Source organism: Acipenser ruthenus, chromosome 8, assembly GCF_902713425.1.
Source record: "Acipenser ruthenus chromosome 8, fAciRut3.2 maternal haplotype, whole genome shotgun sequence".
Lineage (NCBI taxonomy): Eukaryota > Metazoa > Chordata > Actinopteri > Acipenseriformes > Acipenseridae > Acipenser > Acipenser ruthenus.
In genome coordinates, this window is record NC_081196.1 from 44,349,115 (window position 1) to 44,370,592 (window position 21,478).

The 21,478-nt window shown below is 36.5% G+C and overlaps 1 protein-coding gene across 6 annotated transcripts in view; it reads right to left on the reverse strand.

The window, feature by feature from the left end:
* nalcn (sodium leak channel, non-selective) overlaps positions 1-21,478 on the reverse strand; it is a 124,329-nt gene that overhangs the window by 34,553 nt on the left and 68,298 nt on the right. For all 6 annotated transcript variants that reach the window (XM_059029059.1, XM_059029057.1, XM_059029060.1 and 3 more), the window contains 2 exons: positions 20,768-20,905; positions 12,298-12,372 (listed from right to left, as the gene is read on the reverse strand). In XM_059029059.1, coding sequence (XP_058885042.1) covers positions 12,298-12,372; positions 20,768-20,905 — 213 coding nt within the window. The remainder of the gene's footprint in view (positions 1-12,297; positions 12,373-20,767; positions 20,906-21,478) is intronic.

Sequence of the window (21,478 nt, forward strand, 5' to 3'; positions counted from 1 at the left end):
CTATTCCTTGTAACATGGTCCATGTTAATTTTATAAAAATAAAAACAAACAAACAAACAAAACAAACATAAGTTTGTTTTTGAGCAGGCATTATTGTTACTTTGTGTAAATGACTTGAGCAAAAAGAGGGGTCCGGGTGGAAGACATTTTTAAGAATGTGGCAAACGATGCATTTTAGATACATTTTCTATGACATCTGCAGTAAGAAGCATAGGGATTTTGTAGTTGAAACCCTGAAATAAAACAGGTGGCTTGTACTAGGGAACATACTTAAGCAAATTGTTTTTTATTGCCTTAGTGTCAAACTGCACACAAAGCCAGGAAGAAAACAAACACAGTAATGATTACCCCCCCCCCCCGAAACAAAAATAGTGCCTATTGGACACTGCGCACACAATATCTATAAATCACACACTAAACAGATGTATCCCCATATCTCCAGAATGTCTGATTCTTGGTTTGTCAAGCAATGTGATGCATTGTGTGCTAGTGTCAAAAGAGGCCATGTGTCTAATAATATGGAAGTGGCACTCTTTATATATATATATATATATATATATATATAAAACACACACACACACACACACACACACACACACACACACATACTACTTTAGATGAATTCATAAACAAAATCACTCCTGGCAAACTATGAATGGCCATCCATCACATTTGAATGATCATACATTGGTAACATGCCACTCGGCCTGGGGTCCCTTTCTTCAACACATAGCCTGGTATATCAGACCAAGGAAGTATAACCCACAATTCAGCCCCAAAACAAGGTATTAGGTAAATATTAAAGATACCAACCCCCTCCATCTTATTTCCTAATCTGTTATATTGTAAAATGAAGACAATGTTAGGGTTCTCATATCCTGCATTTCAGATATAAGCTGGCAAGATAACCTGAGAAGCCTTATGCACTTGAATAGATGTATAATACAGTACAGTCTGGGCTACAGTGACATTGATAATTAAGAGTTACAGTGAGTTTTATGTTATGTCTGTTAGGTTTAGGAGTTTAGTGTTAATACACATATATCATAACTTAAATTATATTTCAATATTATTACCGTTTTATTGCTCAAATGTCTTTACATAGAGAATGTGTTGTTATTCAAGCATTCCTTGGTTTTTAAACTCTTATGACAATATGATTCATGTGAATCCTTGATAATATGTTAAGCCTTTTTTGTTTTATGTTGTCTTTTTTGCTCTTTAAATTTCAATAAAAATATTAACTACAAAAATAGGGCCTGTCTGGCAGGCAGGCCTGGTGGATTTTGACCCCTGTGAGAAGAATAATTATGGAAATGGTGACTTGTAGAAGCATGTTCTAGCTAGGCAGGCATAGGGACTTATCTGAAACCCCTGCAATATAGTACATGATGTGAGCCAGTGAACACACTAATCTAATTGTTTTATTGACTCAGTCTTATTATCAGGCCATCATACGCAAACTTCACACAAATGCATAAAAGAAACAGACTGATAAAATATTGTTGATAAATCTCTATTTGTGATCTGGGTCCTAGGGACCTAACACTGAGAATGCAAAATGCACAAGAGAAACATCAGAGATTACACAGGTTTACGGATGTGACATAAATCTTCAAAAAGGGTCAGACTCGGCATACACAACTGCAATACTTTTTATGTGTGTATAAGGATTGGAAGGAGTCCGACTACAGCTGCTCACAGATGCAGACTACATGGGACTGTGTCGTCTCTTTCTCTGTCTCTACAAAAAGCAAGCTGTCATTCTCACTGCTGCTGCTCAACAATATGACGACCACGCTCTATAGCTAGAGCGTAAAGAAGTCGTCCCGTTCCAGCCACATCGGACACCTGCTCCAATCAAAATCATTTGCCCACCTGCAGCACAGAGATGGCTGCACATGACTGGAGCAGGAATACGTCTGTTTATTATTCCCCCGAGCTGCTGCACCCCCCCTCACGTGAAGACTTATTTGTCCGCCCCATGTAATAGAACTGCGACTGCGGCCGTGACAGCAAGCATTGAGGCATCGCGGTCGGTCGGCAATCGGAAGGCCTCGGGCTCTCCTCTCACTGATGGGGAGGCAAAAGACTGGGCGAAGGGGCACCAGCCTAAACGGGGGGGGGGGGGGGGGAGCCCCCATTTTTCGGGCTAACAGTGCCCCTGTGTTATAACCTTTATAAACACTAGTGATGGATGGATGGTGATAACTAGAGATTACCCTCAAGAGATTGTTAGGGTAAGGGAATAAGCACATTGTATGTTTTGTTACAATGACAGCTGTCACTGTATCACATCTGAGTACAATGCATAATTACAGTAACTGCTTTAGAAAATCAGGGATCACAAAACCAATATATATATATATATATATATATATATATATATATATATTATTTTTTTTTTTGACTAGTTTTTACTTAAAACAAGAACATGCCAAGTCAATGGTATAGTGCAGTGGTTCTCAACCCTGGTCCTGGGGACCCACTGTCCTGGTGGTTTTTGTTCCAACCGAGCTCTCAGTTACTTAACTGAACCCTTAATGGAACTAATCAGAGCTTTTTACTTGGAGTATTTAAATATACAATTATATACACTTGAAATGTATTTGCTTACGATTGTAAGTCGCCCTGGATAAGGGCGTCTGCTAATAAATAAATAATAATAATAATAATATAAGGAACTTGAATTCTCAAACATTTTGTAAGCTAATCAATTAAAAAAGTTAAATTAAGCAAATTAGTTCAATTAAGGTTTCAATTAAGTAATTGAGTTGGTTGGAACAAAAACCAGCAGGACAGTGGGTCCCCAGGACCAGGACTGAGAACCACTGGTATAGTGGATACAATTATAATGTGAAACAACTAAGATAATGTTACAAATAACATCTCTTAACATACTAAAACACTGATTGCACTTTTGACCTTTCGAAGAGTTATAAAGATAATCCTGACAAAACTATTTCCACTGCTTTTCAATTGTATATAACGGTAAGAACACAACTCTGCACTGGTTGATTTTTCTGAATTTTCGCTTTTTGCAGCAAAAACTGACCCAATGTGTTTTCTGATTATAAAACAAAAAGTCTGCAGGCACCAGACCTTGCTAAAATGTCCTTCTAGTTTAGTGACCGATGAGTCATGTTCGTGTTCCACAGGCTGTCAACTTACAGACCATTTACTGCTACACCTCAACAACCTGATTAAGTATTTGCCATCATAAGACATTCCAAGATGACCAGAGCACGTCATGTTCTGTCTCGTTGACTGCAGTGCTGTCCTGTTAATGTCAGCAGGTATGCATTTCCCTTAGCATCTATAATCAAATAATATCTTTCAGAAGCCTAATTAATCACAAAATAAAAAGAACATATGTTGGTTTAATTAAAAGTCAAGTCATAAAAAAGTTAAAATGTGGTTTTATGTAATATCTTCTAATGACATTAAAGTGAATCTTTTTTCTAAATCAATAAATCAAGTCTGTTGTTGCATTAAAAGCTGGAGTAGCTGGAAAAGTACATGGGCAGGGAAATGTATGAAATATAAAAATATGTACTATTTCCCTCTTTTTTTTTTAATTTAAATACTTAAAATCAGACCATTCATATTTTGGCACATCACTATCACTGAATGCATGTTCAGAGGTTACAATATACTGTAATAAATCAATCACCTTTTAAAGCAAGTATTTGACTGGGGTTCTACATTGGAACACAGTGAAACCTGGTAATTACACAACACATTTTGCCACTTTCAGTTTATGAGTCATTTCTGAACAGCTGAGCTGATGATACACGTTGATTGAGTGGGGAGGAATATCTGGTATATTAAAAGCAAATAATGTCAGGTATGACTGACACCTGTTATATTGCAGTGATTTTCCTTAGCTTGAATATCTCCTGCCTACGTCCCACATGTATTGAGCATCTTGTTCATGACTCTCCCTGCTGACACGGGGGAAAGCTGCCTGGTCACTGTTTATCTACACTGTTGGGCCCTGGCTGCTGAAATGTCTGCACCCAGTTAAAGCTCCCTAGGGCACATTGACAAAAGACAGACATGAATTCTGCACACTGTGTACTGTGTGTGCTGTACTGAAAGCCAGCTTACAGCAATGCAGTTTATATTCAGAAAATTTAGCAACAGTAAATGGGGATGGTTTGTGTGCCTGACTCCATTGAGAATCATTAGCTTTGCTGTACTGTATGTGCACTGGATTCGTTGTTTTAACTACCTGGATGGAGCTTTGAACACTTACAGGGCTAGTCTCAATAATTATTTGAGGGCAGTGTATAGGACATGTACACCAGTATCAATTGTCTATAAATAACATTTTTAGTCCTTCAAATGTCCATTATAAGGTCTGACTATAGGTCAAATACATTGTCAAAAGAAAAATGCACACCATATTTAAACTGTAAGTTGTCCACATTTCCTATCAGTTTTGATGGAACTATCATAGTGGAGATACAGTACTGAGTATTAAAGATGTACTTTAGGTATAACATGCAACACACACTGCACAGCACTGGCCCTTATGTTAATGACCTGGTTTATCACTAGGTTGTTTGGTTACACTAGAATTTGGTAACCTCTAAGTGTTTATTAACAGCCTCCTCTGCCCGCACTTCTGTAAAACAAATAACACTTAAGCCCTGGACACACTGCCCAATGTGATCAATAGTGATGTGATTTTTCAGTTGCATCGGGCAGTGTATTATGCGTTGCGAAAGGATTTTACAGGATCGGCTGATTGATTTTTATTATTTTGTAATGTGATTCCCTCACATCGGCTAGTGTGTTATATTCCCACTCGCAAGTCTCAAAAGTCAGAAACCAATGAGTTCACTTTTAGGTCATATGACTGGAGACATGCATGCATTCCCATGCATGTATATATGCGCCTGCAGCCGTACACACATTACGTACAGTGCGTACCACTGGTTTGCATAATTTCAGCTTCATAAGTGTGGACGTGCATGTAATCTTGAGCGATCAGTTGAAGCGAAACAGACATTTTAAGCTTGTAGGATTGTACAGTTTATTTAGTGATAGTAGTGAGCAAACTGAAGCAGATAAGTTTGGTTGAAGCTTGAAAAAGAGCAAAAATCATTCTTCTGATGACCCGGAGGGGGGAAAAAAAAATAAATAAATAAATCAGTACAAACACCAAACTGTCTGTTTCTGGCATTAACGGTGGTGGAGTTTTAAGCAGCATTGAATGTTAGTACTGCATTATTTGAATTATGCTGCCCTTTCAGGTTTGAGCACGGTAAGTGCACATTTATACAAGTTTCATTGGTATTTTAATTTTATCAGAGCCTTATATTACAATTAATAATTAATTTCCTAGCTATTAACACGTAATTGCCAAGTTGTGTTATTAATGTTTTATTTTTTTAACTGCCTGTTTTGTCACAACGTGCAAGATAAAAAACACTTAGGGGATGAGTAATGATTACATTAGTGGTAGTGATTGTGAGAGTAACGATTAGAAATGGAACCAGCATAACAGATTTGTAACCTAGTTTTTCCCCCAGTTTAAGTTTGCACAGTAATCCATCGCATATCCGACTGCGTTGGGACCAGAGTAATGGTGGATATGTAAAAAGGTGGATTAATGAATCTTGTTTTAAATACCATTATACACAGCTGTAACAATTACTATATATTCACACAATTATTATTTTGAAATTCAGCTTTTATTAGGGAGCTACCCCATTGAGATGCGACAATCGCATCAGGCAGTGTGTTCCAGGCTTTAAAGTGCTGCCAATAAGATGGGAGTTTTCAATGCTCAGAATTGAGATCTCCCAGACAGCTGGCTTGCACTAGTTAGCCTTGCTTCCAAATTCAGGCCTCTCACAATGAGCCAGCAGCTGTGTGTGCTGCTTATAAACAGCAGGCTTCCCAACATGTGATCATTTATGAATTGAATCAGAACCACTCACAGTGTTGAATATTCTGCTTGTCTAATATAATTAACCGTGACCCTAAAAAAAAGAGATTTGAGAATACAGCCTTGCTGGAGAAATTTTACTTCATGTCACAATGCCAATTGTTTTTTGAAAGCACAGGCACATGGCCATTTCCTGTACAGCGCCAATGTGTTTGCCTCAAGAGTAATCCGACAGTCGACTCCAAACGGCACACAGACAGCGGTCCTCCAAAGATTTGTTTCTATTTGACTTTGTCACTAAAAGATAAACACATTCTATAACATTTTCTATTTCCTGTATGCTTGTACATCATAAGTTGCAAGTCTGTAGGCATTCATCAGTCTAGTCTATTGAATAAGCGAATGCTCTCCAATTCCAGTGTACAATTGATAAACAAAATGTAAATGCTTGTTTCAAAAGCTAATAGTTTTCTAGGTAAATCTACACAGCTTTTGATTTTTTTCAGGTTAGCATACTTTCACTGTGATTTACTTGTTAGTTATTACCGAAGTACAGAGCATATTCTAAAAGGAAAACACAAACTGCATATATTCTGGAGCAGATGGAGAATTAGTCTAACAAGGTAAGATAACACTGTATCAATAGAGACTCTAGTGTGTCCTCCAGTTACATTTTGGAAAATTAACATTTTGAACTCAACATTTAGTTGACTACACACGGCCCCCTCAACATACACTGCTGTATCAAAAAGGCCAGTTTGCAGTTCATTCCATTTTCAATCAAGTGTGCTATTCATTTGTTCTACATTCAATCTCGAACTTGAATGGCTTCTAATTGCTCATACTACACAATATGTGTTTGAACTTCATTGCTATATTTAATGCAAAAGTCAGTTTAGTGCCATTTCCGCAGTTTGATTTTTGGCTCTGTGAAATGCTGCTGTCACTAAAGATGTCCGTCTTTCTGCACTGTACTGTGCTGTTTAAATCGCCGGATAACAGGATTTGGAATCCCAATGAAAACAAATGACAGCGAGATTCCTCTTGTCATATGATGTGCTTTAATCTTCTCCCCTTCAGAGCAGTCAATAGAATAGATGGCTTTTCACCAAATAATTGACTTGTCTATAGGGGTCAGCCCATGCCAAAATCAGACACTTGACTCAGAATAATTAGAGGTTCATGAGAAAGACACCACTCTCCAGCTGGTTCCTGAGATTGATCTCCAAGGAGTTTGGGGTAAGGAAATACAAAAACCATGCCAAACTGTTATATTTTTTGTTAAATGTGCTTTTATTTATTTTTTTTCTGGTTGCTCAGAATAAGATAGCTCAGGTAATTGGATCTATTTGTTATTCTTTTTTCTTTATTAGTTTAGTTGTCACACATTGGTGTCTACATGTATTGTAATTTATAAAACCCTCCAGTACTCCCAGAATGCATAAATCAATCTAGAGAAGGGATATAGACAATCACTGCAATCGGAATTGTGTTGTGCACAAGCTTTTAATTAGCAGTACCTCCAGTCTTCACATCTTACTTAATTGGTAATGAAGTTTTCATTTATATGGTTTTTTACTTTTTATCATGAAGCTGAAAAAATTTGCTGCAATTTTAGCATTTATTTTATTTGTTAAAGGTCTTTAGACACAAAAAAATTTAATTGACATCTTGCGTTGCATATTGGGTATGAAATATGTATAGGGTGTTCAGAACCTACAGAAAACATTCTGATGTTTTATTTGGGTCTTCGTTACTTCTCATCACTCAGCAGTGCTCTCATCCTGTGTGTAATATCGCATTTACAACATCAGCCACATGTACCAAGTGAATGGAAACACGTTAAGGGAGAAGTGGTACAATATGCAGGGTATTTACACATCCCTAACAATTAGTGTAGATTTCAGAAAAAACACACATATAGTCCTACTGTTTTTAAACACCCACAGATAAATGGGTGGCCAATCCATTTTGTAAGATGCTTGGGTTATCTGTCGGTGGCGATGTTATGCATTATTATTTGATTATTTAGCAAACGCCTTTATCCAAGGCGACTTACAGAGACAAGGGTGTGTGAACTATGCATCAGCTGCAGAGTCACTTACAACTACGTCTCACCCGAAAGATAGAGTACAAGGAGGTTAAGTGACTTGCTCAGTCAGTGGCTGAGGTGGGATTTGAACCGGGGACAAGCTCTTTTCTTTAACCACTGGAACACACAGCCTCCTCTGCATAATGTGTAATTGGAAAATGAGGGGCGTGGGTTGGGGAGACCAGACACATTCTCTAGGGTAGTTTATTGGGGCTGATTAAAAAAAAAAAAAAGTTAATTTATTTATGGCTTGAAAATTATGCTACCAATATGTATAGTTGTGTAAGGTATAGTACATGCAGGCACAATCTTGGCTTCGCCCCGTGACTCACCACACCAGGGGTGTGGTGCATTACACGATGAATGCACACCTGTCATGTGTGGATATCTGCTACTGACCCTGACTGGGTAAAAATCCCACCGTATCTTGCACTCTATACCATATTTTTTTTATATAATGTATAACCATATAAACAGTATAGCTATTTTTAAAGTGGCCATACTTCATCAGGTACAGAGAAATTTCAGATAGCTATGTCAATATCAGGGTCTAGTATATATTATAATTATTATTGACTGGTCTTTCTAAAATGTATTATGAAAGTCGCAAACTGCTCTAAAATATGGGAATGAGGCTTCATCTCTGGTCCTCAAGGGCTGCATGTAGCAGATGGCCTCCAGTCAGTTCTCTGTCATAAATGAACAACATTACTTCTTGAACTATTTATGAAAAGTAATTGTACAGTGGCTATAGAAAGTCTACACCCCCTTTCAAAATTTTCACCTTTTGTTGCCTTATAGCCTGAATTAAAATGCATTAAAATATATATATTTTTTTTTTATTATTATTATTTTATTTATCTACACATCCTACCCCACAACTTCCAAGTGAAAAAAATATTTAAGAATTTTGTAGAAAATTAATTAAAAATAAAAACTGTTAAATTGTAGTGATTCACATGATTTCAGGATAAATTCACCAGTTCCTGAAGGTTCCCTCTGCTGGGTAGTGTATTTCAAAGCAAAGACTCAACCATGAGCACCAAGGCGCTTTCAAAAGAACTCCGGGACAAAGTTGTTGAAAGGCACAGATCAGGGGATGGGTATAAAAAATATCAAAGGCCTTGAATATCCAAGGTCAAGACGATTACTAAGAAGTGGAAAGTGTATGGCACCACCAAGACCCTGCCTAGATCAGACCATCCCGCCAAACTGGATGACCGAGCAAGGAGACTGATCAGAGAGGCTACCAAGAGGCCAATGGCAACTTTGCAAGAGCTACAGGCTTTTATGGCCAAGACTGGTCAAAGTGTGCATGGGACAACAATATCCCAAGCACTCCACAAATCTGGCCTGTATGGTAGGGTGGCAAGAAGGAAGCCATTACTCAAGAAAGCCCACCTTGAATCCTGTTTGAAGTACGCAAAAAAAACTCAGGAGATTCTGTAGGCATGTGGCAAAAAGTTTTGTGGTCTGACGAAACTAAAATGGAACTTTTTGGCCTAAATGCAAAGCGTTACGTTTGGTGCAAACCCAACACAGCGCATCACCCAAAGAACACTGTCCCTACTGTGAAGCATGGTGGTGGCAGCATCATGTTATGGGGATGTTTCTCATCGGCAGGGACTGGGCACTTGTCAGGATAGAAGGGAAAATGAATGGAGCAAAGTACAGAGAAGTCCTTAACTCCCCAAGGAACTTGACAGAGTTTGAACAGTTTTGTAAAGAAGAATGGTCAAACATTGCCAAATCTAGGTGTGCAAAGTTGGTAGAGACCTATCCCAACAGACTCACAGCTGTAATTGCTGCCAAAGGTGCTTCCACCAAGTATTAACTCAGGGGGGTGGAGACTTATCCAATTATGATCTTTCAGTTTTGTACTTTTAATATATAATTTTTTTCTCAATAAAAACTTTTTTCCCCTTAACAGTGTGGAGTATGGTGTGTAGATAAATGGAAAAAAATCCTCATTTAAATGCATGAAACTCTGAGGCAATGACACAACAAAATGTGAAAAATGTTCAAGGGGGTGTAGACTTTCTATAGGCACTGTAACCGAGTCAAGAAACAATGGATACACCAATTACACTTTAAAGACTGCATCCCTGCCACCTGTATAGAGAAATATGCCCCATCAGCTTTAAAAAAAAAAAAAAATCACTATAACAGCTTAGGTAAATCAGGAAAGGAATACACTCCGACCTTTTAAAGGATTGTTATTGCAACTTAGGTGCAAACATGCCTAACAATGTATTTTCTTTGTTAAATTCCCTTTATATCCACTTATGATCAAGGTCAATGTAAAAACTGGTTGGGTGCCAAACAACTGTAACAACCTGTCTAGTTATAGACAGTTTCCATCAGTATTCTTAGCACCTGTAAAATGGTCAGTTCTTTATCAGTAGAACAATATCATCTTGTCCAGGGATCTGTGTTGAGGAAATTACTGCGCAGTGTTCGAAAATAATAATAATAATAATAATAATAATAATAATAATAATAATAATAATACCACTACCATCTAAAGAAACAACTTGCAATTGACTATGCTACACCTAATCAAAAGTTATTAGACTTGTAGGTCTTTGAATTAACAACAATTGAACTTCAACCCACAGTGTTGTATTTTATCATACACTTTCAATAGCACTGCATTTGATTAAGACAACATAACATTTGAGAAACAGAAATAGAAAACTGTCCCTTATTTACAATTGCACGTAATCTAAGAGCTACAGTTTGCTGATGTTTCTTTGGCATTAATTGTTGGGTGACTCACAGTTCAGCAAAGGGCATTATTATAGGTTGCTATTTGGGGAAAAAGGCTAATGATGGTTAAACTAGCTAATTAATCATGTTGACAAAAGCAGTGCATACAAGTGATTATTTTGTATTTGTGTGCAGCATTCCTAAAAGAAACTTGATAGACCTAATGGTCTCACACTTTTTGGACACAATAATACAATCCAGATAAACAGGATATTATTTTAAAAGCCTTATCAATATTTTAGCTTTTGTGAAGGACACATAGCTGTCTCACCAAGCAGCACACATCCCACCACATAACTCTGATTTAAAAAAAAAAAATCAGAGATGGCAATGACCCACCTAATCTTCTTACAGCTAATTCCTTAATAGGGAAGAACACACAATGTCATCCAATTAAAAAATAAAAAAAATAAAACTATTCTATTTCCAGATAAAAAAAAACAAAACTAAAAAGTAATAATTATAAATAAGAGCCACAATCAGACTTGACACAATGATGCCATCTAATTTACCTCCAGGGAAAACCCTGTCTCCTTGACACAATGGATCAGCAAACTCAAAATCCTATTTAGAAAAAAAAAAAAAAGCTCTCCGACGTAAAGCTGAAACTATTACAGCTTTAAACTTTAAACTGCAAAAGTCAAAAGAACTGATTAACAACGCTTATGCCTTTTATCAAATGATAAACAAAGCTGGCTTTGACTTCTGTAAAATCCATTAAGCATTTAGTGTTCAAATGTACATTCAGCAAGAGCTACTATCACACATGACTAAATCTTTTGTCATTTTAATTTTCTATATTTTTTCCTACATATGTCATCTGCATCTCAGACAGTCCAGAATTTAATGAATGCTAATACTATATATGGTGATTAAAAATGCTGTATTGAAATCAAAGCTTTTAACCAAATACTGTTCAAACCCTGCCTTATGAGCAAGTCCCATATTGAGTACACATTACCATATAAAGTTTACTCACATAGTTTTACAGATTGAATAACTTTCCATTCTGGGTTGTTGTAAATCCAAAATGGAAAGTTATTTTTGCAGTCTCACCATAGTATCATAACCATACTATGTTTTCTTGATTTTGGAACAGCTTGGAGCATGGTAAGTATGTACATGTACATATGTACAGACGAGCCTAACAAAAAAATAAATTGAAATGTTCAGTTTAATAGCCCCTAAAAGTACAATGAATCAACATTGTAAAGATGTGTGTGAGATATGAGTGCAGTTCCATGAATTTATCATGAAGAGTCCATTGGAAATGTCATTTGCATGATACCATGACAAGGAGAGATACATACAAATATTTGTTAAAATTCAAAGAGTTAAAATTCACAATAACTATATAAAAGTCATCCAGTTATCTCTTTAACTAGCTAGGTATTCATTTTCTGACACCTGTCACAATTGTTCTCCATTGGAGTAAGGTCACTTTTCAGAAATAACTTGCCGCTTACATTGGGGGAAAAAAAACCCACACACAACCATAAACAATATTTGAATATACAGAAAAGCAGGTATTGCTTACCTGTTTAAGCTTTTTCAGGTCTTCATCAAGCTCCAGGTTATCGAGAATCACGGCAACAAACAAGCTTAGCAAAATCTGGGAAAAAAATATAATGGGAACATAGGTCATAAATGGTATTTCACCAAATGCAGTACAGTGTATAGTAAGTCTCTCTGCATATCTTCTTCAATTGAATAAGGTAGATGTTGGATCCCCTTTCAAGAATGTCCTTTGGTGAGTTGAGTTAGAGATTCATGAATAGGGTCATGCATTTCAAGTTTCTTAAGACAAATTATTTCAAGGTAACCCATGCAACGGGATAGCAAGTTTACCTTTAGTCATTTATTTGCTCTGCATAAAAATAAAAGCTCTATGGACCTTCGACAGTCATTAGCTAGGTATAACAGGTATCCCCCCAAAAAAGCCCTTTCGATACAGTACATAATTGGCTGTTTATTAGGTTTCTTAAGCCTATTCTACTTTATCAATAACATTAATAAGCCAAATGAATTCCTGCACAGCCAAAGTAAACTATTCAGCTCAGTAACATGCAGTTCTGTAATATCTAAAATGTGGTGTATATCAGACCTATTTGTTCAGTATTATTATTTGACTACTACAGAGTTAAAGAAAGATGTATTCATATCCACTGGATACAAAAATTGCTTAGTTTACTGGCTTTGCATCAAGTTGTAGAATCAATGGGCCTGGATGGATACTTTATGCAAATCATAGAATTAAGCAATTGGTGTGTATGATAAAATGATAAAGTAATGCATCCATAATCGTTTAATTTATTTTTCAGTAAAATGTTTCCACCCAGTCTGAATTCTGAAAAATTATATATATATATATATATATATATATATATATATATATATATATATATATATATATATATATATATATATATATATATATATACACATACACACACACACACAGACGAGCTCAAATTTGTTGGTACCCCTCCACAAAAAACGAAGAATGCACAATTTTCTCTGAAATAACTTGAAACTGACAAAAGTAATTGGCATCCACCATTGTTTATTCCATATTTAATAGAAATCAGACTTTGCTTTTGATTTTTTATTCAACATAATATTGTAAATAAGAAAACAAATGAAAATGGCATGGACAAAAATGATGGGACCGCGAACTTAATATTTTGTTGCACAACCTTTAGAGGCAATCACTGCAATCAAACGTTTTCTGTAGCTCTCAATGAGACTTCTGCACCTGTTAACAGGTAGTTTAGCCCACTCTTCCTGAGCAAACTGCTCCAGCTGTCTCAGGTTTGATGGGTGCCTTCTCCAGACTGCAAGTTTCAGCTCTTTCCATAGATGTTCGATAGGATTCAGATCAGGACTCATAGAAGGCCACTTCAGAATAGTCCAATGTTTTGTTCTTATCCATTCTTGGGTGCTTTTAGCTGTGTGTTTTGGGTCATTATCCTGTTGGAGGACCCATGACCTGCGACTGAGACAGAGCTTTCTGACACTGGGCAGTACGTTTCGCTCCAGAATGCCTTGATAGTCTTGAGATTTCATTGTGCCCTGCACAAGGCACCCTGTGCCAGGCGCAGCAAAGCAGCCCCAAAACATAACCGAGCCTCCTCCATGTTTCATTGTAGGTATGGTATTCTTTTCTTTGAAAGCTTCATTTTTTCATCTGTGAACATCGAGCTGATGTGACATGCCAAAAAGCTCCAGTTTTGACTCATCTGTCCAAAGGACATTCTCCCAGAAGGATTGTGGCTTGTCAATATGCATTTTAGCAAATTCCAGTCTGGCTTTTTTATGTTTTTCTGTCAAAAGTGGAGTCCTCCTGGGTCTTCTTCCATGGAGCCCACTTTCGCTCAAAAAGCAACGGATGGTGCGATCAGAAACTGACGTACCTTCACCTTGGAGTTCAGCTTGTATCTCTTCGGCAGTTATCCTTGGTTCTTTTTCTACCATTCGCACTATCCTTCTGTTCACTCTGGGGTCGATTTTCCTCTTGCGGCCGCGCCCCGGGAGGTTGGCTACAGTTCCATGGACCTTAAACTTCGTAATAATATTTGCAACTGTTGTCACAGGAACATCAAGCTGCTTGGAGATGGTCTTGTAGCCTTTACCTTTACCATGCTTGTCTATTATTTTCTTTCTGATCTCCTCAGACAACTCTCTCCTTTGCTTTCTCTGGTCCATGTTCAGTATGGTGCACACAATGATATCAAACAGCACAGTGACTACTTTTCTCCATTTAAATAGGCTGAATGACTGATTACAAGATTGGAGACATGTGTGATACTAATTAAAGAAACTAATTAGTTTGAAATATCACTATAATCCAATTATTTATTATCTTTTCTAAGGGGTACCAACAAATGTGTCCAGGCCATTTTAGAATATCTTTTTAGAATAAGCAATAATTCATCTCTTTTCACAGCTTCTTTGCTTTATTCTATGACATACCAAAGGCATGCAAGTATACATAATAAAATAGCTTTTAATTTCATCACTTTTCAGGAGGAATGAAGCATTATTTCAATGAGCTGTAAGGGTACCAACAAATTTGAGCACGTCTGTGTATATATATATATATGTGTATATATAAATTCATTTATATTGCCAAATCCTTATTTATACTTTATACCTTATTTAGTCTGTATATATTTTACTGTCACAATGGGGTGTTTACTTACAGTGTGACTTTAGGATATTATCTGTGCTATGTTCTTGGTTATCAATGTTTGTTTTGCTTCACCACTGCACACAGTACATATTGTATATGCAGTGGTGTTAATTCATTTTATGGCCAATCTTTTACAGCACTAATAAAACAAGTCTTTGCCTATTTATATAAAACTAGGCAACAGTGAAATCTACGTTTAGGCAGTTTCTGGAATTATTATAGCACTGTGTGTACTCTATGTGTATATATATATATATATATATATATATATATATATATATATATATATATATATATATATATATATATATATAATGGATGGGGCGAATACAGTGGTTTCAAATAATTTTCCTTTAAGGTCTCACTGTACTGACACATGATAATTGAAAGCCGGTTAAAATTTTTAAATCACACAGTCAGGTTCTGCTGTGTGTATAATCTCCAAAGTGCTTTAAATTAAAAACAAATTGTCGCCTTTTAATCTGTAAACAGGTGAGTTTCGCATGGCCGATGCAGATCCCCATTGTAAACACATAAGCATAACAATAGTGTGTAACGTCTTCATGCAATGTTTTATTAAATAAATAAATAAATAAATAAATAACTAAATAAATAAATTTGAACATGGTGATGCTCTTAAATTATGTCATGAGGTTCTGCAGAGTGCTTTCGATTCAATTGGAATTGTCGGCTTTTAACTTGCCAATTATCATCATGTATGTTTTTCCTCATCTCAATTTAAAACCTCAATATCAACAGATGGAAGAATTCCAACAAGAGGGATTTTTTTTTTAATCTGCATCAGTTACGCACAACTCACCTGCTTATTAATTACATTTTCCTTGTCAGGGTATGAATACTTTTGAAGTAGCATTTTTTGAGTTTTGCGAAAAAATTGCTGAAATAAATAACTGTAGAGATCCATTTCTTGTAACTTTTTTTCCTCATCCACAAAAGCAACATGCTTGCTACACAAGATTTTTCCTATAATTTGTTTCTAGAAATTAAAAGTCTTAGACATTTTTGCATGTTTTACTCTGCATTTTTTGTGTCTCAATCACGCATTGTTTATCTAACCCTGCCATGCCTTACATCAATTTAAAGGATTTTAAATAGCTTTTCTATATATAGATACTGTATATGTCAAAAAAACCTTTTTGGTTTCTTTTGGATGCTTCACGCTCCGCCCCCTGTTGAGAACCACTGTGTAAATGTGATGGACTAGCCACCACAACACCTCACACCAGCTGCCCATGCACAGTTCACCCTGAGTTGCCGTGATCACAAGTTTTTGAAGACCCTGATCAACGCGAACCAAAGACAGCTAAACGACAAGCCTGGCCTCCCCCCACCCAAACCAAGCTGCATCAACAACAGTCAAAGCTGCACAACAGCAAAAAAACACTAGTGGAGGCCCGGAGTAAACCGCGGATGCTAACAACAACATCAATATACATTATAACTCCTGAATGTGTCTAAGACTTGGACAGCAGTGTATGTAATTATATTATATATATATATATATATATATATATATATATATATATATATATATATATATATACATACACACACACACACACACACACACACATATACAGTGCCTTGCATAAGTATTCACCCCCCTTGGACTTTTCCACATTTTGTTGTGTTACAACCTGGAATTAATATGGATTTAATTAGGATTTGTTGTCACTGATCTACACAAAATAGTCCATAATGTCGAAGTGGGGAAAAAAATCTACATATTTTTCAAAATTATTTACAAATAAAAAACTGAAAAGTCTTGATTGCATAAGTATTTACCCCCTTTGCTGTGACACCCCTAAATAAGCTCTGGTGCAACCAATTGCCTTCAGAAGTCACATAATTAGTTGAATGGAGTCCACCTGTGTGCAATTAAAGTGTCACATTATCTCAGATTAAATACACCTGTTTCTGGAAGGCCCCAGAGTTTGTTAGAGAGCATATCTAAACAAACAGCATCATGAAGACCAAGGAGCTATCAAAACAAGTCTGGGATAAAGTTCTGGAGAAGCACCAATAAGGGTTGGGTTATAATAAAATATCCCAAACTTTGAACATTCCCCGGAGCACCGTTAAATTCAAAATTAAAAAATGGAAAGAATATGGCACAACCGCGGCTCTGTCTAGAGAAGGCCATCCACCAAAACTCAGTGACCAGGTAAGGAGGGCATTAGTCAGAGAAGCAACCAATAGGCCAAAGGTAACTCTGAAGGAGATGGAGAGATCCACAGCTGAGATGGGAGAAACCATCCATGGGACAACTATAACCCGGACGCTCCACAAAGCTGGGCTTTATGGAAGAGTGGCGAGAAGAAAGCTATTGCCATCTCAAATCCCATTTGGATTTTGCCAAAATGCATGTGGGAGACACAGCAAACATGTGGAAAAAGGTTCTCTGGTCTGATGAGACCAAAATTCAACTTTTTGGCCTTAGCGCAAAACGCTATGTGTGGCGCAAAGCCAACACTGCTCATCACCCTGAGAACACCATCCCCACGGTGAAGCATAGTGGTGGCAGCAGCATGTTATGGGGATGCTTTTCTTCGTCAGGGACTGGGAAACTAATCAGGATTGAGGACAAGATGGATGGAGTCAAATACAGGGAAATTCTAGAGGAAAACCTGTTTCAGTCTGCAAGAGACCTGGGACTGGGGCGGAGGTTCACCTTCCAGCAGGACAATGACCCTAAACGCACAGCCAAAGCTACACTGGAGTGGTTTAAAAACAAGAACCTGAATGTCTTAGAATGGCCCAGTCAAAGCCCCAGACCTCAATCCGATTGAGAATCTGTGGCAAGACTTGAAAATTGCTGTTCACCAACTGTCCCCATAAACAGAGCTTGAGCAATTTTGCCAAGAAGAATGGGCAAAAATTGCAGGATCCGATGTGCAAAGCTGGTAGAGACATCCAAAAAGACTCACAGCTGTAATTGCTGCCAAAGGTGCTTCTACCAAGTATTGACTCAGGGGGGTGAATACTTATGCAACCAACAAATGTCTTTTTTTTTGTTTAATTAACATTTGTGTCACAATAAAAAAATATTTTGCACCTTCAAAGTGTTAAGTATGTTGTGTAAATCAAATGGTAAAAATCCCAATTAAATCCATTTTAATTCCAGGTTGTAACACTACAAAATGTGGAAAAGTCCAAGGGGGGGGAATACTTATACACACACACACATATATACATATGCGCAATAAGGCCCGATAGGGTGTCCTTACACGCCGAATATATGGACGCCTCAGGGCACTGTGCCTCCGAGAAGTCAGTATATTCAACATATGAAAGCATGTTTAGGGCAAAAACTTTTTTTTTATTCAATATTTTTATTCAATATTCTTACGCCAATAAAGTAGTCCCATTTATAACTCTGAACTACACACTAAGGCCCGGACCATATCAAAACTTTGACATCCTGCTAAATCGCACTTAACAAAAAAGTGTACTTAATAGCATTTTTGTTTTGTATCTTATTTCTTCTACTCATAAAAAGAAAACACTATTAAATACAGTTTTGTTCAGTGCGATTAGCGGGTTGTCAAAGTTTTTGATATGGTCCCAGCTTAAGTTAAGCTGGTAAATCAATTTAATTAAAACATGTAAAAGAAAGTACATCTTTATTTTTAATGTTGTGTACATTGCCATTGAAAAGATACACCAGGGGCCAGAGTTGAGATGGCACAGAGTTTTTTTTTTTCTTCCAGACACACTGTTTGAGTAGACAGATGAGATGAATAAAAATAAATTCCACAACATCTCTGATTTCTGTAATTTGTCAAGGTATGTATCAGAGAGGGGTGGATAAAGTGCAGAACTGTCTGTGTTTCTGTTGTGTTTACAAACCGTTGAAAATACATTATTTAACTGACAAAGTTGGGGTGATTTGAGTATGAAGACAGCAATTTTTTGGGGGTATTTTTTTCTGTTTTGGTATCTTCCAGTTCATTTAATTGTTCTTCATCCAATTCGCATGTCTGCTTACTACTTTTGAGATTATTTGCTGGTAATTGGTCACTCAGTTTCATAGTTACAGCTCTACATCTGTAACTGCAAGCAAGATGGCTACAGCCCTATACTTTAAATTCTGTGAGGCAGCACAGTGATTTAGAATATGTCACAAGACTCCAACTGTCCATATGTGTCCAATAGCCATCAGTGTGGAGTAGTGGTTAGGGCTCTGGACTCTTGACCGGAGGGTTGTGGGTTCAATCCCTGGTAGGGGACACTGCTGCTGTACCCTTGAGCAAGGTACTTTACCTAGATTGCTCCAGTAAAAACCCAACTGTATAAATGGGTAATTGTATGTAAAAATAATGTGATATCTTGTAACAATTGTAAGTCGCTCTGGATAAGGGCGTCTGCTAAGAAATAAATAATAATAATATACGGACAGCTGGAACCTAGCTCGACCAATCACATTGCTTGTTTCACGTTCCATTGCCAGCCCTGGATTATAAATGTGTGTGTGTATAATATATTTATATATATATATATATATATATATATATATATATATATATATACACATACATACATACACACACACACATATGGACAAAAGTCACAACAGTCTTATAGGATGTCAAGGTCACATTTTGCCTGCATTATTTATTTAATGTAACAATTAATAGGTGTTTTAGTGACCAAAAGCAAAGCATATCCACAACATGGTATCCCTATTATGCCACAGAAAAGAGTACAACTGAAACACTTAACAGCGTCAACAGAACACCGAATCAGTTGCTAATTAATAATCTTTTAACATTTCATCCCCAATCAAACAGAAATGGTCTATATGATTATGATTAGTACTCCCTTGTTGCAGGGACCAAAAGCATTTACTGGTACATAGTAGGGCTTTTTTGTTTTGTTTTCTGTTTTTTTTTTACATACTGTAATATTTATTACAGAGGCATAGTCTACAGTAAAGGATACGGCTTAGACATTCATAATGTACTGTAGTTATTTCACATGAGGATGGCTAAATTGGTAAGTGGGCCGAGACAAGCAAAGCACTTCATGTATGTTCATGGAGCATTCTGTTTAAATAACAAGTATTACAAATACAATATAATAAATATGAATCTGAATAGAGGAAATATTATCAAGCTCCACATCTGCTTAATAACACAGCATCATTTGAAACCGGACGATTCGCCTAGTTACTCTAGCGTTGAATATGAAAAAGTTATTAAAATGCTAGATCTTTCAACTCTTGTTGTATGCATATTCATAACACATAAATGACATTTAAATATATGCTTATGCAATGCAAGCTTCTATTTGGTTAGTGTTATACCTAACCTGTGTTTTACCTCTTCTGCAAATTCCATGTATATTAAGACACAACACTACTTCCATATTATTCTAAATGAAAACTCCCTTTCAATGTGATCTTGCCATACTTCAGTAGATATGCAATGAAATACTACTTGAAGCACAAAATTACTTTCTTTTTTAACTTGCCATACACCAGTAAAGAGCATCCAATTTCAAATTAACAATCTATGCCCTGGGGCTTTAAACTCTTGTGTTAAATTAAATGTGCAGAATACAAAGCAACTGCAGATAGTCACTCAAAATGATGGAGACCTGACCCCTTTCTGTGTGTGCTTCTTAATGTTGAGTGAAGGAGTTTCTAGCCTGCAGATTACCATCACTCTGGCTGTAACCTAAACAAAGGCTCTCAGTATTTAGAAGCAATATAGCTTATCAAGGGCTTAATTCATTATCACACAGGCACAGGGACCAGGTAAAAGTTATCATGACACAAATGAAAAGCACATACCAAGGTGGCGAAAAGATGATATAATATAAAGTAAATGGCAACCACTGGTGCCCACATATGTCCAACTGCAACAAGTGTTTGGTCCATGACATCAACCCATCCTTCCTGGGTGAGGATCTGGAACATTGACATGAAGGCCTGCAGAAAGAACAAAACCGAAAAAGAGTTTAGAATTTAAATAAAAATGTTTAAGTGTAAAAAGTAAATTTCTGTCTAAATGTCAACTATTATTTAATTTATGTTCAAGTTCCACAGCCACTGTCAAATAAGTATAATCATTTGCAACACTTGCAGTAACATGGTTTTAAAGTTTACATCCTGTAATTTATCCTGTTGTGGGTTTGAAAAGAAAATATAAGGTTGACAGCTGGCCGCTGTTAAAAAAAAAAAAAAAAAAAAAAAAGACCTACAATTTTATGCAAATGTGCAAATGTTTATTTTAATAAGCGCAGAATTAGAAAAGACTAATTTTCTGCTAATTTATATTAGCTTATTAATGCCTTCATTTCATTCTAGCGGTATACCTCTGAAGATAAAATGATACACTTTTATTCAATAAATCAGAGTAACAAAAAACAAGGATATTTAGCAAAAAAGAGGCGCAGCCTCATACAAAAAAGTTAACATTAAAGAATCAGCCACTTATTTTTATCTTATAACAAAATGCAATACATGAAACATTAAGTGTAAAGTTCAACTTCAAAATATGAC